We start from the raw sequence: 26,500 nt of genomic DNA, 5'->3' as shown, positions 1-26,500 counted from the left end.
GAATTATACACCTGAAAATGATGTAATTTTATTAACCAATGTCACCCCAATATATTCAATAAAAATTGTAGATGGTGGAGTTATAAAGGAGTAGAGTTCTGAATGTAACTGAAGTTAAGTTATTATCAGTTTAAAATAGAATGCTGTAATTTTAAGATGTCTTATATAACTGCAATAATACACACACACGCATGCACGCACGCACTCACACCCCTACAGAATATACACAAAAGGAAATGATAGGGAATCAAAGCACATCACTAAAAAGCACAAACAAACCCAAAACAAAGACACAAAGGGAGGCAGTAAGAAAGGAAATGACAGCCAATAAAGCTACAAGACATAGAAAATCAAAATGGCAATTTTTAGTCCTTCCCTATCAATGTTTACTTTAAAAACTAAGGAATAAAACTCCCCTATCTAGACATAGATTGGCTGAATAGATTAAAAAACAAAATAAAAATCCCAAATCAACTTTATAACTCAAGAAATTAAAAAAGAAATAAACTAAACCCAAACTAGCAAAAGGAAAGAAATAATAAAGATTAGAGGAGAAATAAGCAAAATAGAGACTAAAAAAAAAAAAAACAAAAGAAAAAATAAATAAAACTAAGAGTAGGTTTTTCTGAAAAGATCAATAAAATTGACAACTCTTAGCTAGATGAATTAAGAAAAAAGAGAGCAAACACTCATATAAAATTAGAAATGAAAGACATTACAACTGATGTCACAGAAATAAAAATGATTATAAGAGAATACAATGAACAGTTATACACCAACAAACTAGATAAGGTAGAGAAAATGAATAAATTCTGAGAAACATAGAAGTACCAATAATAAAACATGAACACAAAATCTGAATAGCCCTGAGTCAGGTGGCTCAGTTGGTTGGAGGTCGTCCCGTACACCAAAAGGCTGCAGGTTCGATTCCAGGTACATACTTAGGTTGTGGGTTCAATCCCTGGCCACGGCTCATATGGGAGGCAACTGATGGACGTTTCTCTTATATTAATGTTTCTCTCTCTCCTTTCCTTTCTCTCTAAAAATCAATAGTAATAATAATAAAACATATCCTCATGTAAGGATTAAAAAAAAAGAAAAGGGAAATCTAAACAGACCAATAATAAGTAAGGAAATTGAATGAATAATCAAAAACCTTCCAACACAGAAATGCCCCAGGACCCAACAGCTTCCCTGAAGAAGTCTATCAAACATTTAAAGAAAACTTAATAGCAATCCTTCTCCATCTCTTCCAAAAGACTGAAGAGGCGTGAACACTTCCAAGCTCATTCTATTAGATCAGCTTTACTCTAATACTAAAGCCAAACAAGACACCTAAAAAAACCCAAAACCAACCAAACAAACAAAAACTACTGACCAGTATCCCTGATTTTGAATGTTGATGCAAAAATCCTTTTAAAAATTACCAGAAAATTGAATTTGAAAGCACATAAGAAGGGTTATATACTATGACCAAGTGGGATGTATTCCTGGAATGCAAGGATAGTTCAACATATAAAAATCAATTAATGTAATATACCACATTAACAAAATGGGGAACAAAACCCACAGGATCACCTTGATACTGTAAAAGCATTTGAGAAAATATATTTTCATGATAAAAACACACAACAATCTAGGAATAGAAGAAAACTACCTCAATATAATACATTCCATTTGTGAAAAGTCCACAGTGAACATCATCTACACTAATAAAAAGGTAATATGCTAATTAGACCGGACATCTTCCGGACGTCCTTCTGGACAAAGCCATGGTGGCAGGGGCCGAGGCAGAGGCAGTTAGGGACAATCAGGCTGGCAGGGGAGGGCAGTTAGGGGGCGATCAGGCCAGCAGGGGAGCAGTTAGGGGGTGATCAGGCCAGCAGACAGAGGCAGTTAGGGGCGATCAGTCAGGCAAGCAGGCGAGAAGTTAGGAGCCAGTGGTCCGGGATTGTGAGAGGGATGTCCCAGATTGGAGAAGGTGCAGGCCAAGCTGAAGGACCCCCCACCCCCGTGCATGAATTTCGTGCACCGGGCCTCTAGTATTCAATAGTGAAAGACTGACATCTTTTACTCTAAGATCAGGAACAAGACAAGGAAGCTTGCTCTCACCACTTCCATTCAACATAGTAGTGGAAGTGCCAGCCACAGCAATTAGTTAAGGAAAAGAAATAAAACGTGTCTAAATTGGAAAGGAAGAAATAAAAATTATCTCTGTTTGCTAATGACATTATCTTATATGTTAAAAACCCTAAAGATTCCACAAAAAAACTGTTACAATAAACTAACACAGCAACATCATGGGATACACAATTAACACACACAAATCAGTTGTGTTCCTATCTACTAAAAATAAACAATCTGAAAATGAAATTAAACAAATAATCCCATTTACAATAGCATCATAGAATAAAGTATTTAGGAATAAACGTAACCAAGGCAGTAAAAGACTTATACAATGAAACTATAAAAGACAACAGAAATCAATGGAAGGATATCTTATATTCATAGACTGGAAGACTTAATATTGTTTCAATGTTCATACTACCTAAGTAATCTGCAGATGCAATGCAACCCCTATCAAAACCCCATGACAATTTTTGCAGAAATAAAAAAAATCATTCTAAAATTTGTGTGGAATATCAAGGGACCTTGAATAATCAAAACAATTTTGAAAAAGAACAAAGTTGGAGGACTCGCATTTCCTCATTTCAAAACATATTACGAAGCTGTAGTAATCAAAACAGTGTGGCACTGGTATCAAGAGACAAATAAACCAATGGAATAGAATAGAGATCCTAGAAACAAACCCTCAAGTATATGGTCATATGATCTTTGACAAGGGTGCCAAGGCTACACAATGGGGAAAAGATAGTCTCTTCAACAAACAGTGTTGGGAAAACTAGATATGCATAAGCAAGAGAATGAGGCTGGACCCTTATGTTACTCCATATACAAAAATTAACTCAAAATGTACTGAAGACCTAAACGTAAAACTATAATATTCCTAGAAAAAACACAGGGTAAAAGTTTCATGATATTGGACTTTTGCAATGGTTTCTTGGCTATGACACCAAAGCACAGGCAAAAGAAACAAACAGAACTACATCAAGCTTAAAATTTGTTCTGTATCAAAGAACACAAGCAAAAGTGAAAAGACAGTCTATGGAGTGGAAGAAAATATTTGCAAATTTTATATCTGATAAGGGATTGATATCCAGAACATATAAAGAACTCATACAACCCAACAATAAAAAAAAAAATCAAATAACCTTTTTTAAAAATGTGCAAAGAACTTGACAGACATTTCTCTAAAAATGATACACAATTGCCAACAAGCATAAAAAAGACTCTTGGCATCACTAATCACCACAGACATGCAAATAAAAATGACAATGAGATATTGTGAATACAAAATACTACCTCACACCCAATTAATATATCTACTATCAAATAACAAGTGCTGGTGAGAATCTGGAGCAATTGGAACCCTTGTGCACTGGTGATGCAACTGCTATGGAAAACAGCGCGGAGGCTTCACAAAACAATTCAGATGGAACTGCCATATAGTCCAGCAACCTCACTTCTGGGTATACATCCAAGGGGATCAGAAGCAGGGCCTCAGAGAGATGTGTACACCTGTGTTAATAACAGCACTATTTACAGTAGCCACAACGCGAAATCCTGTCACAGGCTGCAACACAGATGAATCTTGAGGACATTACGTGAAGTGAAATAAGCAAGTCACAAAAAGACAAGTACTGCATGATCCCACCTAGGTGAATTCTCGAAAGTAGCCCGTTCACAGAAAGAAAGAGTAGAGTGGTAGTTACCAGACGCTGGAGGGAGAGGGAAAAGGGGAGTTGTTGTTTCATGGGTACAGAGTTTCGGTTTTGCAAAATGAGAAAGTGCTAGAGGCCCGTTTCACAACGATGTGAATACACTGAACTGTATACTGAAAAATGGTTAAGATGGTAACTTTTATGTTATGTGGGGTTTTTCTTTTACCACAATAAAAAAAGGAAAGAGCAAGGCAAAGATGCCTTCTCTTTCAGCTTCTGAATATTATTCTGTGGGGACACAAGGTCTTCATGAAATCACGACAGCCATCTTGTCATCACCAGGAAGCAATCAGACACCTTGAAGAAGGTGAAGCGGAAAGAAAAGTCATGGGTCTTTGAGTCCATGATCCAAGTGACCTTGGAGTTTCCCTACCTTAGGGCTTCCTGCTATGTGGCATAATTGCTTCCTATGGCTTAAGCCACTTATGTTTTCTGTTACTGAAATTAAGAGCATCTAACAGATGCATTATCACTGCCTCAAAATAAATGGATGCTTGAATAAGCTCCACCAGAATGTAACTTTGGGAGGGCAGGGTGTGTGTGTGTGTGTGTGTGTGTGTGTGTGTGTGTGTGTGTGTGTGTGTGTGTGTGTGTGTGTGTATTTATGTTAGTACATAGTAGGCACTCAATAAGTATTTGGTAAATGAATAGAAAGTTTAGGATCCCTCTTCCTCTACAACCTCTACCTCCTACTCACCCCCCTCAGGGCTCAGTTTAAATGTCACAGAGAGGCTGTCTCTGAAATCCCCAATCTCCTCCCATCTCCCCTAAAGCCTTGGTTAGAGCTTCTAGTACTAAAGTCATTTTCCACCATCACCCCTTTTCATAGCTGTGCTTAACTACATGCTGGTGTAATTACTTGTTTAGTGAACGTCTCTCCCATTGGATTGAAGGCTCCATGAAAGCAGGCCTGGGTCTTGTTCATGACTGTAGCCTCAACCCCCACACAGTGCTTAACACAGTGGGGCACCCAAACATTTATTTCAAAGGTATTAAAACTCTATCTTGGCTCTCCTCAAAAACTTAAATATCCAATTTATCAATCAGTCTTATTAATTATTTAGAATATTGAAAGTTGCTTTGTACCTAGGTTGAAGGACCAAAAAGTGTGTTATTTTAAGTTTTCAATAACTTGGATGAGGGAGGAGCTTCTTCAAATTAAGCCATGGCATTTGGGGGGGGGGGGGGCGCGTTCAAAAGCCTGCAATACAGTCAATAATTCATAAGTGAAAGGTTAGCGTCCCTTATGAAATCTGAGAATAGAGTTGTGTTTTTGTTTGTTTTTAGGACTACTTTCCCCTTTTTGGCTTTGGAACACTCTTATTTGACATTATTTGCTAAATTAATTCTATATTCAATTCATCCCTCAGTACTTCTCTATGAATGTGCCACCAATGCCCATAAGTGGATTTTGCCAAACTGCTTAGAACCCTTTTTATTATATTACCTATTCCATTACCACTAATTTGTTTGTAATACAAATGCAATTGCTTTAGTAAGAACTGTATTTGCCCTTTGAATGGATACAACACTCGGGAATCCTAAGAAGTATTTTGTAAAAGAAAAGGAGGAGATAGAAGAAAACAGAGAGGAAGAAGAAGAAAGTAGCTACTCACACTACCAGTTTCTACTACTAAAGGAAATGTAATTCAATTTTAAAAGCGTGCAAGTGGCTTAAGGGCAGATGACAAAAACCTTACCCAGAACAGTAAGTGATGGTTTTGATGACAGTGCACATTCTATATCTGCACTGTCCAAACTCGACAGTCATTAGCCATACATGTAACGATTCAAATCTGAACAAATTAAAAGATTCAGTTCCCCCAATGCACTAGTCACATTTCCAGCACTCAATCGCAACATGTAGTGAATTGCTATCTTATTGAGCAGGGCAGATATAGACCATTCCCATCATTGCATGACACTGGACTGCACCGGTCTATGTATTCCTACCAATAATTATTACCAGTTAGTGATGAAAGCATTAGGATCATCAGGAGAAATATACAAAGGAGAAACCGCCATATTGTAAGTGCACAAGATCTGTTTTCCACTGTATTCTCTCTGGAAACAAATTTCTTAAAAATAATCCTTCCCTGCTCCCTTTACTTAGTAAAAGTTACAGCTTCTTTTAAAAAATGTACTGGGTTCCATGAATGAGAACCTACTCTTAATCTCTGCTGAGTGATGTGGACATGGCACGCAAACTTACATTTTGGTCTCATCAGCCTCCTTGTGCATGATTTCAAGAATCATGCGGCATGCTTCCGAGGTCCCCTCTGGGGTGGCATGGATGGTGACGGGCTTCTCTGCGGCCCCAGAGTTTTCCTTCCTATGGATGTCTACCCTGTGGGAAAAGAATCAGGAGCCATAGCACATCGTCATCGGGGACAGGATCCTAGTTCGTCCCAAGGGCCGCACCAGCCAACGTACAGCAAGGACACAGACAGACAAGGCGTGGTCATCAGCACGTCTGCAACCAGTGCCATTTCCCAAGGCAGCAAGCAGTGCTGGGGGTCTTGTGCCAAACTCGAATTCTTTGCAGCTCCATTTAGGAGGGAGTATTTCTGACAGGCGTGCTATGGGACAAGGGCCCCCGGCCAACTTGGTCATGAAGCCAGCTGGGTAGATGAAGTATTCTGCGCTGTCTTTCAGACCGTGGAAGTGAGGAGTAAAGTGAGCAGGGTTAATACTGCACGTTAGCACACGGCCACTCTCTGAACTGATGCTTTTTAAAAGCCACGTGTTAATCCAAATCCAAACACCAAATCCAAGCAAACTTTAGATATCTGAGTGTGGAGAGAAAGCAGAGGCATGCCCTCGCTCTGCCTAAGTTTTGGTTTCCTTGCCACTGGCAGCCTGCCTTCCGAGGGAGCAGAGATGGTATTCAGGGAGCTGTGGCTCAGCAGCCTGATGACTGTATCAGGCTTCTTGGGGTAGTCGTGGCCGGACTTGTTTTTGTTAATTTTTCAAAATCACCTAATTGATTGCATCCCCTTTTACTCTGATGTTAGAAAGCCCACATCCAAGTCTTCAGCCTACTTCTAAAAAATGGGCACATATGTTGAGCACTAACCTTGCTTCTATTTAAACGTGTGGCACTTTTAAAGCCACTTTAAACAATTTTTTTTGAACAAAAAGGACATAAATAAAAATCACTTTACAGTGAAGAAAACTTAGAGGGGACAAAAAGGGCTGATTTTAAAATAAAAGGATCACCAGTTAGTATTTCCCCTCTCTACTATCCCTTTATTTCACTCCTATGATAATGAACTCTGGGACGCAAAATAAATTTCCATTATTTGGGAGTAACTCAGATACTTGAAGAAAAACCGTGTTTTCTCTTTCACATTACAAGACACTCAATCCATGGCCTGAATAATATGCACGATGCATGTAAGTAACTAACTGTCAGTAATTTGCTGCTTTGCAATTTAAGTGCTTTCATTATAATTACTACATTCAATCTGCCTAATTTTCACAATAATCTTTGCTTACAGAAGAAGCAACAGATGCTCAGAGAGGTGAAAATTTTTTCCAGATCATAAAGCCATTACGTGGTAAAACTTGAACAAGGGTCTTTAAAGTCCTGTGCTTTCTTGGTTACATCTTGCTGTGGTCATATGAACATAGAAAATTCAACAACCCCACGTCTTTTTACTCACTACAATTCCTACTACCAGTCCAGTCTCCATAGACAGAAAACTAATTATAAGGCTAGTATACTTTATTCCTTGCTCAATATAGCAGAGACCCATCCACTTCCTTGATGTAGCTTTTCTGAACCTATCTACGTGGATCTCAGGGAATGACTACGACCCAGTGCTCTGGCTCAGGAGAGGAGGTCAGGGCTCAGATAAGTGGGCTCAAGGATTCCACCAAGTTTTGCTCTATACCTCTGCTGGTTTAGAAACAGATGCATTCACAAGCATTAGTTAGCTTGTAAGAACAAGCCTGAGCTCTGAGGTCATTAGTGCCTTCTTTATGAACCTTCGCTGTTTCAGGGCTTAACCATCCGGCAACTGGCATGAAAGCTCATTAAAGCCCCGGCTTTCTGTTAGTCTGTTAACAGTTCTGTTTAAAGAAGCCACCGTCCCATACAGCACAGCCCCCCACTGACGCAAGCAATAGCCACTGGAGGATGGCTGGGCCCCCCCAGCACTCAGGTAACCCCTCAGAAGGAAGCAAAGGAAGCCCCGGAGGCACGTACCGGGACTGGGTCTGCTTAGTGATGTTCTTTATGGTCAAGCCCTCCTTTCCGATGATGGCACCAACAAACTGGGTGGGGACCAGGATCCGAAGCGGGAAATCAATCTGTCTGGCCTGAGAAGAGCCCCCAGGGGCGTGGCCTTGCTCCCTGGAAGAGTGGTCCCCACGGTGGGCTCGCTGAGGGGGCGAAGGGGAGCTCACCTCTTCATCCGGGATGTAGGAAATCTTGAAGGAATAGTTCTCAAACTGATGCCCGCTCAGCTTCTCGATGGCTCTGAAATGCAGCAGAAGCAGGCGAGCTCCGTTAGAGAGCAGCGGCCAGGAGACCCTCCAGGCCAGCGGACTGGCCCTCACTCTCACTCACTCTCGCCTGTGGGAGTACCCTTCATCCTCACTGCGGACCAGCGTGAGCCCCACAGACACCCGCCTGCCCCCTTGGAACTCATGGCTGACAATTAACACTAACCACAGTCCACAGGCCTGGTCGCACTTGCTATACAATCACGCATTCCGCTTTTTATCACCAACCAAGCCTGTCTCCCCCTTATCAAAGACTCTTTGTTAATATCAGTATAAAATTATGACTCTTTATCATAGTATGTATGTATTATTGAAAATTCAGAGATAGATAACCACAAATAAGAAAAAGTCCTAACAGCGATATCTATCTTATTTTTCTTAAAAAGAAATACATTATTTACAAAAATAAATTAATATCATACATACTTTTCTCTAACCTTTATAAAAACATTAATATTCTGCACATTTTCCAAGTCATCAAATATTCTCCAATTTAATTTTTACTGGCTATTTAACATTCTATTGGTTTACCATAGTTTTTGCAAATGATCCTCCGTTGTTATATATATATATATAAAGTCCAGTCTTTTACTAGTATATACAATGTTGCCATGGACATCTTTGCAACTACAACTGTGCACACAGGATAAATTCCCAGTGGAGTTGCAGAATTCTAACATTAGCATGACCCGGTGTCCATCTGGATAGGTGTCAACATTTACTATCCTATAGCAGTTAAGAGAGCATTTGTTTCCTTGAGTCCTCAAAAGCAAAAATATTATTATCTAAAAATATTTATTAATTTGAGAGGGAATAAACAATATCCCACTATTGCATTCTAAAAATTATACATGATGTGGAACTTATTTTTTTTACGTTTTTGGCAGCCTGTGAAAATAATGACCCTATTGAACTAGCTTAATGTGTAGGGTTTGTGAATTTATTACCAAGCAGCACCTTCTGAATTCAATAAAAGCAGCAAAATAATGTGTAGAAAGGTCCTACCAAAGTGGCAGCTGAACAAGAACTGCAAAGGTGAGTCATTGGTACAGATGTGTGCAAAAGTCAGCAGCAAATGAATTACTGCCTTTTCAATGCAAAATTTACTTTTTAAAAACTACCGGTATGAAAATGAGTTATATATATATATATGTGTGTGTGTGTGTGTGTGTATATATATATATATATATATATATATATATATATATATATATGATGTCCAATCTTTTACTATTATATACGGTCTTCATGTGTGTTGGACCTTGAAAAATAAATCTGTAATCCTGGGATGTATAACCAAGCATGACCCTATTCTAGTTACAGTGACCTGACAGGCACTTCAAGAACTTCCTATAAAAAGGAACTTATTTTTGTTGTTTTTCTGAAAACCTCAATCCCATGTCCATTAATAGTCAAGCTCAAAAGTAACCGCCACTGAAGCAGTTTAGTCATGCATGGGGACTAGGGAGGGAATGGGGTAGGAAAAAGAACCCAAGCCAGGTGCTCCTTGATTAATATCCTCCAGACACCACTCCCTGCTGCTGATGTCACTGAGGTGGATCCCCCTTTTAATAGAGGAAAAATGGATGTTTTAGTGTCCATTCAATTAGTGTGGGTAAAAATTAAGGTTTGTGCTGCTTTATCCAGGTGCCTGGAGGAAACACCAGGTAAAAGTGGCTCCCCGTGGCAAAGCAGAGCCCCAGGGGTGGGCAAACTTTTTGACTCGAGGGCCACAATGGGTTCTTAAACCCATGGACCGGAGGGCTGGAACAAAAGCATGGATCGAGTGTTTGTGTGAACTAATATAAAGTCAAAGTAAAGGAGCAGAGGGGAGAGCAAGAGAACCGGATAGAACAGCCAGATCCGGCCCGCGGGCCGTAGTTTGCCCACGGCTGGTAGGCCCAAGCCAGTGCTCTATTCCTGACCAGGCCAAGAACGTTCACACCTCGGTTTTGATGCCACAACTCAATATTTTTCAAGATAAAGTCTCTGTGCAATCAACAAAGAGACATCCTGGTATAAATGCTCTGGAATTCCAGTGACACTTCAAAGGTCTGCATCTTTTCAAAAAGGTTTATAAACAGAGGACTCAATGGAATTCAAAGATAACCATTCAAAAAATTTAAGGAAGCCCAAATGCACTTACGTTTTTGCCTCTTCTCTTGTTGAATATGTGACGTTAACAACGGCAGTTTCTGTGTCTGTGTTGACTGGGGAAGAAGCAAAAACTACATTGTCATAGAGAAAAAGGCTGTCGCCCTCTGGCTCAATGTAAACAGGCTTGAGAGAAAAATGCACAAAATAATTCACTGCCCTAACTCTAGAGTTACTTGAATCTCTATCTTTATTCATTTACATTCATAGTGATTTGTAACCAATTGTATACATACATTTGTAATCAATTTATATACAGTATAACTCAAAGCTATATTTTCACTTATTTTTTAAACACTTTTGCATGATTACATGTACATTTTCTTGTATTTTTTTAATGCCTACATAAAATTGCAATAACTGTGCCATGATTTTTTTTAATCCTCATCTGAGGGTATTTTTCCACTAATTTTAGAGCAAGTGGAAGAGAGGAAAAGATAGAAATATCGATGTGAGAGAAACACATCGATTGGTTACCTCCTGCATGAGGCCCGATCAGGGCCCAGGCCGGGGAGGAGCCTGCAACCGAGGTACATGCATGCCCTTGACCGGAATCGAACCCAGGATCCTTTGGTCTGCAGGCCAACACTGTATCCACTGAGCCAAACTGGCTAGGGCAATTCTGCCATGATTTTTGCCTGACCATCCCTCAAATGTTGACAAATGGATTGTTTTCAGTATTTGCTATTCTAAAAACAGTGTTGTTCAAAACCACATTTGTTGCAAACATCATTAATTTTAGGTCTTTTGAATTACTTTTTTAAGCCAATCACAGAAGAAAAAATAAATTGGGTAAAAGAACATAATGCTTTTAATGTATAATTTCAAATTACTTTCCTAAAAGTTTGTATCAATTTATTATACTACTATCAAGGTATACATTTTATTAGTTATAATTTGCATTTAGTTTTAAATAACTGGATATATATAAAAAATAAGAAGGTATTTTTATTTTAATTCTTCATTCATTGATAAGGTTGAGTTACTCCTTTTGTTTCCCTTTGACTGTGTGAGTTAAACCTAGTAACTGTGTACAATAATTAAAGAAAACTGACAATCCCGACTCACTTGGCTAAAGGAGAGAACACATAAACTCTAAGAATGGCTAATAAGAAATCATTTTGTGAGTTGGCTTATCTTTCATTTGCTTCTTCATCCAAAGTCAGAAGTTGAAAATAAATTCAAAAGGCAAGATAAAATTTGTTCAATTCAAGCTAGTAAACTTAAAGCAAAAATATTGATCAAGCAGACATGACTAAATCAAACCCACCCTTCAAATGTTTTAAGCTATTGGGAGACCTGGAGTTAACAACAATATTAAGTTAAGGGTAATTCAAGCAAACCACAGTAAAGCTCCTTTTCAAAGTAATAATAAGACCCTATAGTGTAGGGATTCTTAATCTTGGAACTATAGTAGAGCTTTAGGAATTCTATAACCTGATTCTCCCTACCCCACCCAAAGATTCAAATTTGTGGATATAGAAATTTTCCTGGTTTATAATTTCCATAAGATTCTCAAAAAGGTTAAAGACCACTGTTAAAAATATAGTTTATCCCATAACTTCAAAGTAGCCACAGCCTTTGTGGGGAGGGAATGTGTAAGCTTTAGGGAGGAACTGCCACTGAGATTTACACACAATAAACGTGAGCCCAGCCCTGGCCTTTGCCCAGGGAGTGTTCCAATCGCTCTCTAACCTACATCATGTTTTAGAAGGTAAAAATAAATTTTAAAAAAAGGGCGGCAGAAGAGTACGTATCTCGTGGGCATTTATTACTAGTACACTGTTCCCAAGATAGTGGCTCTCTAAGTTGAATACATATAAAAATCACGTGGGAGTTCTTGTTTAAGATACAGATGCATGAACTCTTGCCCCAGAAAGTCTTGTCTGTAGGTCTAGGGGGAGCCCTAGGAATATGCATTTTTACGACCACTCCAGGGGATTCTGGCGTAGGAGTCCTACTTCTTGAGAAACACTGGATCAAAGACATTAGAGATTGTTATTTTTAGCCAGGAAGAAGGAAGTTGTTATAATAGTATAAATCCAATTACTTCCAACTGAATTACGCTTATCTCAGCCTAACAGTGTTTGTCCAATGCTTGAGCACATTACAGAGTATTAAAAAATAGCTTGAAAATCATATTCCTTGAAAAAACCAATTATATAGATATGGGTAGATAGGTTATGTATAGACATCTCTCACACACAGATACACAAACATATATTCTAAGAAGCTTGTTTGTTTCAAACGAGTTTGAACTTATTATTTTTCCCAGGAGTTGACCCAACCTACAAGAAATAATAGATAACATCCCTCTCTACATTCAGTTGGCTAATTTCCTCACTTATTACCTTGTTCGACATTCTCCACTGTCCCATACTGAGCCAAAAGTCCATCCAAGACCTGAAAAAGAGAGCTTCAATGTCAGAATGGGATAACAAGATTGTACTCACAAAAATGGTACAGTGCTCTCCCCAAGCAGATGAACTATAGCAAAACAAGGACAGGGACAGGACTAACACAATTAAATTGGTATTTCAAGTCTTCCATAAAAACGGTTGGAACAGAATAAATATGTGGGACTTTCATTTGCTTACTGAGTTCCAAGTAATCTGTCCCCTGATAGATATGACAACAGCATTTCAGTCTCAGTAACTGTCAATCACATTCATTATGATGGGTGGGACCTATTTACTGCTTGCTCTTGAAATGAGAAGCAGAATCAAGTACAAGGCTCATTTTTTCTTGGAAGTTTTAACCATTCTTCCTTTGGTTTTCTCTAGGATTCTCCTTATTTTACAGAACAATGGGATGTGTATGCTTGACATTTTCCATAATAAAAAGTTTTTTTACAGTAATGAATATATTGCCTCACTGGTGTGGCCCAGTGGTTGAGTGTCGACCTAAGCACCAAGAGGTCACAGGTTCGATTTCCGGTCAGGACACGCCCCCAGTGGAGTGCATGCAGGAGACAGCCAACTGCTGTTTCTCTCATCAATGTTTCTCTCTCTCCCTCTCCCTTTCTCTATATAATCAATAAAAACACATTATTTTTTTTAAAAAAGCTTTAAAGTAATGAATATATTAGACCAAACATTACCTTTCCTTTATAGCTATTTTGATTTCATTTGGGTTGGGGAATAAAATATGAGGCAGTTTGTTTTTAAATAATGCAATAATGCCAGAGAAACCAAGATGGCGGCATAGGTAAACACCTAAACTGCTGCCTCGCACAACCATTTCAAAACTACCACTAAAAGACAAAACGGACATCATCCAGAACCACAGGAAAGCTGGCTGAGTGGAAATTCTACAACGAGAAGGAAAGAGAAAAGCACACGGAGACTCAGAGGAGCTGCAAAAGGCTGAGGTACGGAGACACGCACACAGAGAGGACTGGCGGAGAGGACTGGCAGCTGAGTGCCTGGCTGGTTTTCTCAAGCGGGAGGGAGACGGAAGCTCCCAACTGCATTGAACCCCAGTTCCGGGCGAGACCCTGGGGACCCCGACTCTAACGGGGGGAATCTGGACTGTCAGGAAAAGAGAAAAACACACGAAGACTCAGGGGAGCTGCAAAAGGCAGACGTCTGGAGGCGCGTGCACGAGTGCACGTGGAGAGGACTGACTGCTGAGTGCGCCGCTGGCTTTCTCAAATGGGAGAGACGGAAGCTCACGACTGTGCTGAACTCCAGTTCTGGGCGAGAATCTGGGAACCCAGACACATCTGAGGAGAAACTGGACTGTCTGGCAGCGGGCGAAACTCCAGGACGGCTTTCTCTCAGAGGTGCTTGCAGCGATTACCGAGGGACAGTGAGACCCAGGGGCCTCATAGGGCGGGGCTGACGGAAAGCCAAGGCTGTCTGCTCCGCCCTCAGACTCCGCCCCATCCAAGCTGAGCACAGAGGCTTTTGCAATTTTGCAAGTCTTGTCTCATAAGGCTGTCTCCAGCACAGAAGTTCTCCCAGCGTAGACACAGCTGATCTTCACAACCAACTGGCCTGGAGGTCAATTCCTCCCAGTGATACCAACAACAATCAAGACTTAACTACAACAAGGCTGTGAACACAGCCCACAAAGGGGTGCACCAAGAGTGTCCACCTCAAGTAACTGGAGAGGCTGAGCCACTGGGCCCTATAGGACACCTAGCACACAAAGCTACTCTACCAACTCAGGGAAGCAACGAAAATGCGGAGACAAAGAAACAGATCACAAATGAAAGAAATGGAGGAAAGCAAACGACTGGATATAGAGTTCAAAACCATGGTTATAAGGTTTTTCAAGAATTTCCTAGAAAAGGCCGATAAATTTAGCGAGACCCTCAAGGATATGAAAAAGGACCAACTAGAAATTAAACATACACTGACTGAAATAAAAAATATTATACAGAGACCTAACAGCAGACTAGAGGAACGCAAGAATCAAGTCAAAGAGTTGAAATACAAAGAAGCAAAAAACACTCAACCAGAAAAGCAAAAAGAAAAAAGAATCCAAAAATTTGAAGATAGTGTAAGGAGCCTCTGGGACAACTTCAAGCGTACCAACATCCGAATTATGGGGGTGCCAGAAGAAGAGAGACAGCAAGATACTGAAAACCTATTTGAAGATATAATGACTGAAAACTTCCCCCACCTGGTGAAAGAAATAGACTTACAAGTCCAGGAAGCACAGAGAATCCCAAACAAAAGGAATCCAAAGAGGACCACACCAAGACACATCATAATTAAAATGCCAAGAGCTGCCCTAACCAGTTTGGCTCAGTGGATAGAGCATCAGCCTGTGGACTGAAGGGTACCAGGTTCAAATCTGGTCAAGGGCATGTACCTTGGTTGCGGGCACATCCCCAGTGGTGAGTGTGCAGGAGGCAGCTGATCGATGTTTCTCTCTCATTGATGTTTCTAGCTCTCTATCCCTCTCCCTCTCCTTCTCCCTTCCTTTCTGTAAAAAATCAATAAAATATATTTAAAAAAATAAATAAAATGCCAAGAGCAAAAGACAAAGAGAGAATATTAAAAGCAGCAAGAGAAAAACAGTTAATTACCTACAAGGGAGCACCCATACGACTGTCAGCTGACTTCTCAACAGAAACTATGCAGGCCAGATGGGAGTGGCAAGAAATATTCAAAGTGATGAATAGCAAGAACCTACAACCAAGATTACTCTACCCAGCAAAGCTATCATTCAGAATTGAAGGTCACATAAAGAGCTTCACAGATAAGAAAAAGCTAAAGGAGTTCATCAACACCAAACCAGTATTATATGAAATGCTGAAAGGTATTCTTTAAGAAGAGGAAGAAGAAGAAAAAAGGAAAAGATAAAAATTATGAACAACAAATACATATCTATTAACAAGTGAATCTAAAAATCAAGTGAATTAAAAATCTGATGAACAGAATAAACTGGCGAATATAATAGAATCAGGGGAATACACCTATGGATGAGGACAGAGGCGGGGGAGGTAAGGGCAGAGGGTGGGATGGGAACTGGGTGGAGGGGAGCTATAGGGGGAAAAAAGAGGAACAATTGTAATAATCTGAACAATAAAGATTCATTGAATTTTAAAAAATAAAAATAAATAATGCAATAATGCCACTCCTCATATTCTATCTTATTTATTATTTTTTTTAAATCTTCACCTGAGGATGTGTTTTCCATTGATTTTTTAGAGGAAGTGGGCGGGAGGGAGAGGAGGGGGAGAGAGAGAAAGATAATTGACGAGAGACACAATGATTGGTTGCCTCCCACTTGCACCGTGACCGGGGCCAGGAATTGAACCTGCAACCCTTCCTTCCTCGGGCCGACACTCTAACCCAGTGGTTCTCTACCTTTCTAATGCCGCGACCCTTTAATACAGTTCCTCATGTTGTGGTGACCCCCAACCATAAAATTATTTTCATTGCTACTTCATAACTGTAATTTTGCTACTGTTAATACAGCAGCGGTTCTCAACCTGTGAGTTGCATCCCACAGGTTGAGAACCGCTAGCAGGGTCGCCTAAGACCATTGGAAAACACAGATATTCACATTACGATTCATTAACAGTAGCAAAATTACAGTTATGAAGTAACAACGAAAATAATTTTATGGTTGGGGGTCACCACAACATGAGGAACTGTATTAAAGGGTCGCGGCATTAGAAAGGTTGAGAACCACTGCTCTAACCACTGAGAAACCCACTAGGGCATTAAAACTTTTTTATTGTTGACACTATTACAGATGTCCTCCATTTGCACTCCTTTTCCCACCTCCATCCAGTTCCCGCCACCTCTCCTCTGGCCTTCACCACTGCTGTGTCTAAGGGCTAAGGTGTAGGTTCTTTGGCTACTCTTTTCACCTTCATTTATCCAGTCCCCCACCCCTCCGACCTCTGTCAGTCTGTTCCATGTCCATCTATTTGAAGGTAGCAATCTTATAAGAAGTTTTACAATTCAGAAAATATATCTTAACTGTTACTCATAGCAGTTAATTCAAAATAAACAAAAAAACCTGCTCAAACTAACAAAACTATTGGTTTTCCATGGATTCCTCCGCCTCAAAATCATAATTTAGAAAGGTAAAAATTTTTTACAAAATCGTGAGATAAAAATCACAAACCATGCTTGGCCAGTGTGGCTCAGCGGTTAAGCGTCTACCCATGAACCAGGAGGTCATGGTTCAATTCCCAGTCCGGGCACATGCCCAAGCTGTGGGCTCAATCCCCAGTAGGGGTGTGCAGGAGGCGGCCAATCAATGATTCTCTCTCATCACTGATGTTTCTATCCCCCTCTCTCTCTCTCCCCCTTCCTCCCTCTGAAATCAATTTTATAAAACATATTTATTTTAAAAAATCACAAACCAGGTATACATTCTGTTTTACAGTTTGTTGGTGCTTGAGAAGACAGACCCTGAGAGATCAAAGCGCACATTCTGCATGATGAGAGGGACAGACACCACCCCAAACACATGGCAGATGGTGCACATTAGGGCCCTGGAAACGGTGCGACAAGTCCGAGGACCTCCAATTCCTAACTGTGAAAGGGAACTAAAAGAGGAACGAAAGCACGAGGACAGTAAAAACAGAAGTGACACTGGCTTACCTCCCACTGCAGGTGAGGAGGGATGTTTCTAATCTGAATTTTTCTGCTCCTGTGAAAATAAAAGCACAGACTATACAACACTTTCTCCAGATGCAAACTTAAATAAAAACAGGCTAAGACCATAATTTGAGTTCACTTTCCCACTGTGTTCACCGAGGCATCAGCAAGAGATTTCCACTGTGAATCACAACCATCGTGTTTTAAGGTTTTCAATTACTTGGGGGAGGGAGGGGATTTAAAAAAAAATCCAAGAAGTCAGAACAAGCTAAACAGTTTAAATGCAGATTTGCCTTTCCAATTTCCTACCAAAGTGGTTAGAAATGAAATTGCCATACAGGTTCTAATTATAGACTTATCACCTTCCTCCTCAAAATATATGGTCCTGCAAATGACCCTACCCCAAAGGGTACACAGGCTAAAACCTGATGGTTGAAATCACATATATAATATGCTTTAACAAGATCAGGTTTCATTTATCCCTTACCTAACAGTGCACATCTTCTCTTTAAAAAAATTATTTTTATTTTTGAATAGATAATACAGTCATAATTCAAGAATTAGAATACTATACAAAGGTATAATAAAGTCTAACTCCCACTCACCCTCTGCCTCATCTTTTACAGAAATAAACATTTTTCCTTTGTTGCTTGTGTATCCTTCAGTTTCTTTATGCAGATAACAGCAAATACAAAATTCGTATTTTCCCTTTTCTTTCAAAAATATTTGCATGTTCTACACACTTGCTGCACCCCCAACCCCGACGCTCTCACCTAACAGTAATATACTGGAGATTTTTCTATGTTGGTAGGTAGAGAGCATTCTCATTCTATTTTATAACCTGAATGCACTGAAGTGTATTTAACCCGCCCTACTGGTGAATGTTTGGGCCTTCTCCTGCTTTTTTATTCAGAGGATTGTTTTCTTTTTCCAGGATAGCCTGCTGGTCTGATAACCGAGTAATTTAAATGGTTTCTGGATTTTGTTAAGCATTAAAATTATATAGAAAAAAAAAGAATAGGAATATGAGAATAAGAATTTCTCTATTTTTTTAAAAAAATATATTTTTATTGATTTCAGAGAGGGAAAGAGAGATAGAAACATCAACGATAAGAGAGAATCATTGATCAGCTACCTCCAGCAGCTCCCCCCCCCCCCCTTACTGGGGATTGAGCCCGCAGAATTGAACCCATGACTTCCTGGTTCATAGGTCGACACTCAACCACTGAGCCATACTAATTTGGCTCTCCTGTCTTTTTTGAATGACTCGGTCACCATGCCCAAATTCCCTTTCATGGCCCTGTTACTGCCCCCTTCTCTATCTCTTTACTGTTAAACTAGGGGCCTGGTGCATGAAGATTTGTGCACGGGGGGGGGGGGGGGGGGGAGGGGTGTCCCTCAGCCCAACCTGTACCCTCACCAATATGGGAGCCCTCAGGGGAGCCCTCTCCAATCTGGGAGTTTCTGTCTGTCTTTGCAATCATATGAGCGAATTGTCTGAGACCCCAACCCAGTTTGGTTTGGTGCGCACAGAATAATAGAGGCTTTTTTTTTTTTTTTTTTGCTTCATTGGTGGAGATTTCTTGGAAGTTTTGGGATATCTTCCCTTTAATTTTTCCTAGACACTCTGATTTTATTTATGTCTCTCACCTTTGCTTTCCCTCCATCCCCCATCGCAACAGTAACTTGCTCCAGGCTCACTTTGCTCTAGTGCAGGGGTCCTCAAACTTTTTAAACAGGGGGCCAGTTCACTGTCCCTCAAACGGTTGGAAGGCCGGACTATAGTTTAAAAAAAAAACTATGAACAAATTCCTATGCACACTGCGGGCCCGGGATGAGTCAGCTGTTAAGCAGGACAGGCAGCAGCACCTGGCGGGCCAGATAAATGTCCTCGGCGGGCCGCATGTGGCCCGCGGGCCGTAGTTTGAGGACCCCTGCTCTAGTGTCTAGATCTGTCTGCCACCAGAACTATGATTCCCAGCATTCCTGGTGCTCCCTGCGCTCTGGGCTTCCGCTTCTGGTCCTGGGGCTGCCACCAGAACTACAATCCCCAAATTCCTGGTGCTCCCAGTGCTCTTGGTTTTCCCTTCCTGCTCTGTCTCCATCCCACGGCCTCCCACTCTGCCAAGTCCTCCAAGCCGCCAGCTCTCCCTCTCTGCTGTCCATCTGGTGGCTTGGGGAGCCAAGTTCCCCAAGCCACTCCACTCTCCACCGGCTCTCCTGCTCTGCTCTCCGCCCAGCGCCTGTGTATGCAAATTAACCTACCATTTTTTTTGTTGGGTTAATTTGCATACTCACTCCTGATTGGCTGGTGAGCGTAGCTGAGGTACAGTCAATTTACATGTTTCTCTTTTATTATATAGGATAATTTAGCTGGGGAAATAAAACCATAGTTAATTGTTGAGAAATCTGTGATTTGCAAAACCTTTCCACAAGTATTTTTAAAAAGGTAAAATGCCAGCTTGCATGTGGGGAAGATAATGCCAGTTTTTGGGCATCTGTTCAGTTATCCAGGAGTCTGATCAGCCACCTTGGGAACTCTAACTTGTTATCTAACTCAGACACCGTTATCCCTCCTTCTGGGGACCTGAGTAGAGAAAAAAGTTAACATAAATTGTGGGAACCCAGCTCATAGAATCTCAAGTTGCATTTAAAAATTAGGCCAGCTAAGGCTTGTGGGATCTCCAAGTAAACTGCAATAGAAGAAGCAACAGAGGAAGCAAGGAGATTCCTGTGAGAGAGTGGGATTCAATGAGATTCTCCTCAGCGAGGTTCCATTTGTTTCCATAGCAATTCTGAGCTCCATCAGATGACACAGGGAGGGAAACAGCATGGATTGTGCATTATCTGTAAGAGAGGCAAGTGTGCTATCCTACTCCAAGGCCTGTGGGAGCTGAAACCACCAGAGCTCTGGCCACACCCCTCCGCCCCTCCATGCTGCAGTCAGATTCCACTGCCTCCCATGCCCTCATTAGTATGTGTTCGAGGCACTTTATCTGTTACCCATTCCTCATTAGTTCTGAAAGTTCCCCTTAAAATGTCTGCACATTCTGTACAAGAGTCATTTTGTGCTAAATTGAACCAGGACCTAGGGCTCCTCAGGGAAGCAAATGAATAACTGGTGACAGCCAAATCCAATCTCTCTCACACACACAGAGGCAGGGCACAGGAAATGATTAAGAGTCAATGAAACAAACTGTTTAGTCACTTTGTTACAAAATTATTAAGAACAACTGCCTCTGCCTCTATGGAATCTAAAATAAATGTAGTCTAATAGGTGTCAGAAAACTAAATACTTTCAGCACAAAAACTGTTAAAAAGTAAACAAAGAGAAGTTTTGGGGGGTGGGGGAGTGGATGATCAGAATGAAGTCCTTGTTAATATGAGCAGTGTTATAGGCCAAACCATAAAAGGATGAAATCAGACATTGTGGTGGCCCACTTTAAGAGTTTTGTTTTTTTTAATTATGGAACGCTTCATGAATTTGCATGTCATCCTTGTGTAGGGGCCATGCTAATCTTCTCCGCATCATTCCAATTTTAGTGTATGTGCTGCTGAAGCGAGCACCAGAGTTTTGAGCCAGGAGGGCTGCAGTTATGAACCCAGGAACTTCCCAATATAAACTCACGTCCACAAAATCATAAACCCCCAAGTGGTTCTAACAAACACACTCGCGCTTTATGAGCATTCAGGGACAGGACCTATTGAAAGCCCACTGCTTGACTGACCAGAAATAAGAGAAATGATAAGCAGGTGTCTGAGACGTGGTACCTCATTTACCTCCTATCCCCTCTCAAAGAGTCGACCAGCTCTTCAAAAGGCCCTGACCTTTTAAGAGGTTGCTAATACAATCCCAGATTTCCCTTCCACAGAAAACATCAGCAATTCTTAATTATTGTTGAACGAGGTGGGAGGGGATAAGAGAAAAACCAACTAGATGATGGTTTAGATGATGATGAGGTGATCCTGAGAAGTCAGGTCAGACTGCTACTCCTGGGCAAGACTTCCCTGGGTTGAGGTACAATGAGCAGAATTTGCATTAAATGAGCATGAAGTTTCATTCTAATTTCAGTATTCTATAAACCGTTTGGAAAGGGGTGTAGGAGAAAGGTTACAATCATCTCCTGCTAAAAGGAATCAGAATGCTTGATTGAAACCACCACACACCAGTCCAGCGAAGTAGGTAACCAGATTTCTCAGAAGCTCAGTATTTTAGCTCTTTAAAAAGGAAGTCAACATATGAATATTTTTCTTTAAATTCAGATTCAGTTTGTGTATAAGTCCCTATAGATCATACCATCTTTCCCATCCACCATTTTCCTCAACTCATTTTGTGACAATACAGAGAAAGAAATACAGTTTGGGCTCTAGTTTCACCAGAACTTCTCCGTGGGCTTCACTGAATACTCTCTCTTTCCCACCCCCAGGTTATTTTATTTGATGAAGTCTAAGAGTTTCAGAGGTACACCCAAAACATTCATCCCAATGTTTTTAGCAGGCACTTTCCCCTAACCTCCACTACCATTCATGGTGATGGATGCTAGGCATCCACTAGAAGCAGACACTGCTACCCCCATTTTTTAGATAGGCAACCAAGGAGCTGAAATATTCATTCCTTGTTTAAGCATCACAGCAGGGAGTGATATTTTGATTTGTGGTCTAAAAATTTAAATCTTTGGTCTTAAAATGTCACTCTGGAATTGCCGAATCACCAGCAACAATATCTACATCTCACGTGTGTATTTCAAGATGTGCCTCCTCAGGCAAAAATCTTAGGAAAATGGGCCTTAGGGATGGGTGTCTAGCTTTTCCCTGTCAGGGTCAACATCACAGTAGACTCTCAGACCAAAAACATCTCCTCCAGGAAGGGTGATTTGGAAACTTCACCATAGCGGATCAGTCTTTGTTCCTCAAGGGAGTTTGCTTAATTAGGAATGCCCTTTAGGAAGGGTGACGAAGGGATTAACTAGTGAACACCTCCACAGGGTCAGGTCCCTGGCTGACAGGCTCTCCTGATCCATGGCTGGAAGCTGAGCGTACCTGCAAGCCTAATAAACCTTTGCTACATCACTGGCCCCAACCAGGGCTGTGCTGAACCTCCTGCAGCAAGACGAAGTTTGAGAACCCTCCCAAAACATGGATAGTTGAGTGGAGAAGGGTGAAATACAGACAGGTAGACAGAGTCCTCAGAAGGCTAGGACATTCAGGTGTGCCTGAGTACGAGCATGCATTTAGATTTGGAAAGGTGAGATGTAGAGAGGTAAGGCTGAGTCTTTGTTAGCCAAACATCTGCATGCCAGCGTGTAGCTTTTCAACATCTAACTGGAATAAGAACTGGAAGCATTTTCTGTAAAGCTTGTATTCTACTGTGATGAAGATTCCAGATAACAAAAACGAACTGTGCTTCTACAGAGGTGGTTAATTACCCTTAGAAGGGCTTCAACCCTGTAATTAACACTAACTAGGGTAGGAACAAATATTTTCACATCATAATTTGTGCATAAACACGATGCAATACCAGTTATAATCTGAGTATATTAATGCCTGCCTTGTGTGGCACATGGTAAATACAGAATCAGCTCTGTAAAGGCAAAGGGAGCCCTGTGCCCCGTGACCAACAACTGTGCCATCCTTTCAGCATTTCTTCATTTTCAAATAATTGTTTTCTTTAGTTCTCCCAACAGCATCAAATCTGTCCCCTCCCTCCCTCCCTCCCTCTTCCTTCCTTCCTTCCTTCCTGCCTATCTACCTGCCTGTGTCTTTTTCACTTTTTTTCCTTCTTAGCCCAAGTAGCATCTAGAACACAGCAGGTGCCCAGCAATCAGCAGATTCTCCAGGAGCAGTTGTTGCTGACAGCTGGCTTCTTTTTCCTGGCCCACTCCATCCCCTACTCTGTCTTCCAACTGTAAGAACATGTGCTCATCAAAGACACTGGTCGCCAACCAAGCCAGCTCCTTTCACTCCAGTTTATGCTCATCGGCTCAGCACAACAGGCTGCTGCTGACTGGAAATCGCTGGGGGAGACATTTCCTGACACAGTGGGCACCACATTCACTTCCTGTGATGGGATTAGCTACAATGACTCATGTGGAGGTGGTGTTTTGTTTTTTTTCCCTGAAGACAAGAAGTACAATGGCATGCACTGACTAACTGAAGAAATAGTTTCACAATTAAAAACTCAAGCCAGAAGCAGTGAGTCCTCATGTTTGGGAACAAGTGATAAACAACAGCCTTGTACCTCTGAAAAGCAAGTACTATTTCCAGCCGTTATAAGACTTTGATCTTATTCATCATAGTCAGGATGATGATCAAGGAAAATTAAATCCATCTCTAATATAGCCCTAAATCCCAGTGAAAGGCAGGGGCGAGCCAGCTAAGCCACACCCTCACACAGGAACTCCTCCCCGATGCCCAGGTAAACCAGCCAGCACTCACCTACTCGGAGGACTGGGGTGGGGGTGAGGGGAATCCAAACCACCCGCACCCAAATGGTCTGACTGGAGGTTAAATGCTGGACATTTTATCTGATTTTGAAGAACAAAATGATTTCTAAGGTTAAACTAAAAGCTTTTCCAAATCCATTTATCAAATGCTCACTAAATATCCTCCTATATAATAAAAGTGTAATATGCAAATTGACCAAATGGTGGAACAACCAGTCGGCAGGGGGCAGGACCAGCGAGCAGGCAGCGCCAGGCCAGAGGGCAGAGGGAGGAGACAGCCATGGGGGGGGGGGTGGCGGCCAGCAGCAACCAGCAGAAGCGGAGGGGTGATGGGGGGGCGGGGCCGCACCGGCTGGCACCATCCCCATCGGCCACCCGGTCGCTTCCCACAGAGGGAGGCCGGCAGCAGCAGCAGCGGTGGGGTGCCCCGTCGTCTCCCACAGAGGGAGGACACTGGCGGCGGTGGCAGCAGTGGGTTGATGGGGGCGGCACGGTCCCCTGATCGCCAGCCTGGTGGCCTCCCACAGAGGGAGGCCAGACTGTGGCTTAGGCCCACTCCCCCATAAGCTGTCAGTAGGACATCCCCTGAGGACTCCTGGATTGTGAGAGGGCGCAGGCTGGGCTGAGGGACACTGCCCCAGTGCACGAATTTTCATGCACCAGGCCTCTAGTCCGATATAATAAAAGCCTAATATGCTAAGTCGCCCATTCAACCAATCAAAGCATTATATGCTAATGATATGCTAAGGCCGTTCAACTGCTCGCTATAACATGCACTGACCACCAGGGGGCAGACGCTCCAACCAGTAGGTTAGCTTGCTGCTAGGATCTGGCCAATCGGGACTGAGCAAGACACGCCCTAAAGCCCTCCCGTGGTCCCTTCCCAGCTGGCCAACCTCCCGCGTCCCTCCCCAGCCCCAATCATGCATCGGTGGGGTCCCTTGGCCTGGCCTGCACCCTCTCACAATCCAGGCTGAGGGAACACCCCCCCTCCCCGAGTGTGTGAATTTCGTGCACCGGGCCTCTAGTATATAATAAAAGTCCAGCGACCGAATGGCGGAATGATCAGAACAAATGGTCGGCCAGTCACTATGATGCACACTGACCACCAGGGGGCAGACACTCAATGCAGGAGCTGCCCCCTGGTGGTCAGTCCGCTACCACAGTGGGAGCGCTGCTTGGCTAGGATGAGCAGCTGCTCCCGCTGTGAACCCTGGGCCGATGGGCAGGAACCCAGGCTGCGACTGTCACCTCCTTGACCCAAGCTCCTCCTCCTCACTCTCTGCCACCTCCTCCAGACGCCCACAGGCCGCACAGCACTGGAGGCTGGGAGACGGGTTCGTGGCCGCCGCAGGACTGAGGCCTACTCCGCTGCCTCTCAGTGCTATTGTCTCTGGGCCTGTCCCTGACCAGGTCCCCTGGAGAGGCAAGTGCTCCGGCTCCACGGAAGATGCCGGATCAGGGAGCAGCCACTCAGAGGGCGGGTGCTCAGCTGACTGGGATGAGCAGCACTCCCACAGCGGGCCGATCTGTGCAGGCCACACCCCCCACCAATGCTCGAATCCCGTGCACCGGGCCTCTAGTCTATGATATGCCAAGCTCTTAGGTTCTGGGGTATGGTAGTAAACAAAATAAAAATGCCCTCACATTGCTTACAGTCTAGGAGTAAAGAGCAATAACAACAACAATTAACACTCACATAAGAGAATATTGACCTCAGCAACCCTTAGATCTCTCTACTTAATTTCAATAATAATAAAAAGAATATACTTTAGAGTTGGTCCCTTGGTCTAATGAAATCTTCAAGGAAAAAGGCAATCCCTGCTGTTTCCTAGCTTGTATTTTTAGGTTTTAGCTAGATATGAACAAAATATCTTTTAACACCTATTTCTGCTCAGTAACCTTATAATGTAATTGCAGCTAATAAGTAGCAACACTGAAGCCCTTGTTTCCAAGCACATGGGACTTAAAGCTGGGACAGGTATTTCTGTCTAACCGCAGTAAGACACCTGCATTCTTACAAAGGGGTGTTGCTACTTCCTCATCACCCAGGGTCTGCCCCTGGCATTTAACCCCCCGAGGTTTCCTCTGCTACCTGATGGGGTGCTCTGGAGAAAATAAAAAAGGTTATAACAAGAGTTATTTTTCAAAATTGGGAGAGGGGTCAGAAAAGTAACTTCTCATACAATACCAATCTCTATCTCTCTCTATATAAGAGCCTAAGTGACCGTTAAGACCGAACGACTGGAACGACCGGTCGACTGGTCACTATGATGCTCACTGACCACCAGTGGGCAGACGCTCAATGCAGCAGCGCTACCGTGGCGGCGGTAGCAGCAGCAGCAGGCGCAGCGGGGCCAGGATGAGCGGCGGCAGAGCTGACCCGCTCTGGCTGGGGCTCCTCTCCAGCTGCCTGCCACTTCAGCACTGCTACATCCTTTGGGGAGATGTTGGACTGCCGGGTTTCGGCCAGGCCTGTGGG

The 26,500-nt window shown here is 42.3% G+C and overlaps 2 protein-coding genes across 2 annotated transcripts in view; one reads left to right on the top strand and one right to left on the bottom strand.

The window, feature by feature from the left end:
* SENP2 (SUMO specific peptidase 2) overlaps positions 1 to 18,223 on the top strand; it is a 97,600-nt gene extending 79,377 nt beyond the window's left edge. The window contains exon 18 of the mRNA XM_080656164.1: positions 17,361 to 18,223. The gene's annotated coding sequence lies outside the window, so the exon portion shown is untranslated. The remainder of the gene's footprint in view (positions 1 to 17,360) is intronic.
* IGF2BP2 (insulin like growth factor 2 mRNA binding protein 2) overlaps positions 1 to 26,500 on the bottom strand; it is a 152,841-nt gene that overhangs the window by 22,832 nt on the left and 103,509 nt on the right. Inside the window, exons 3-7 of the mRNA XM_080656167.1 lie at positions 17,579 to 17,627; positions 12,857 to 12,908; positions 10,498 to 10,561; positions 8,053 to 8,325; positions 6,055 to 6,189 (exon numbers count right to left, since the gene is read on the bottom strand). Of these exons, the coding sequence (XP_080512293.1) occupies positions 6,055 to 6,189; positions 8,053 to 8,325; positions 10,498 to 10,561; positions 12,857 to 12,908; positions 17,579 to 17,627 (573 nt within the window). The remainder of the gene's footprint in view (positions 1 to 6,054; positions 6,190 to 8,052; positions 8,326 to 10,497; positions 10,562 to 12,856; positions 12,909 to 17,578; positions 17,628 to 26,500) is intronic.

The sequence above is a fragment of the Plecotus auritus genome (genome assembly GCF_963455305.1).
Source record: "Plecotus auritus genome assembly, chromosome: 2".
Classification (NCBI taxonomy): Eukaryota; Metazoa; Chordata; class Mammalia; order Chiroptera; family Vespertilionidae; genus Plecotus; species Plecotus auritus.
This window is presented reverse-complemented; position numbering and strand designations above follow the sequence as displayed.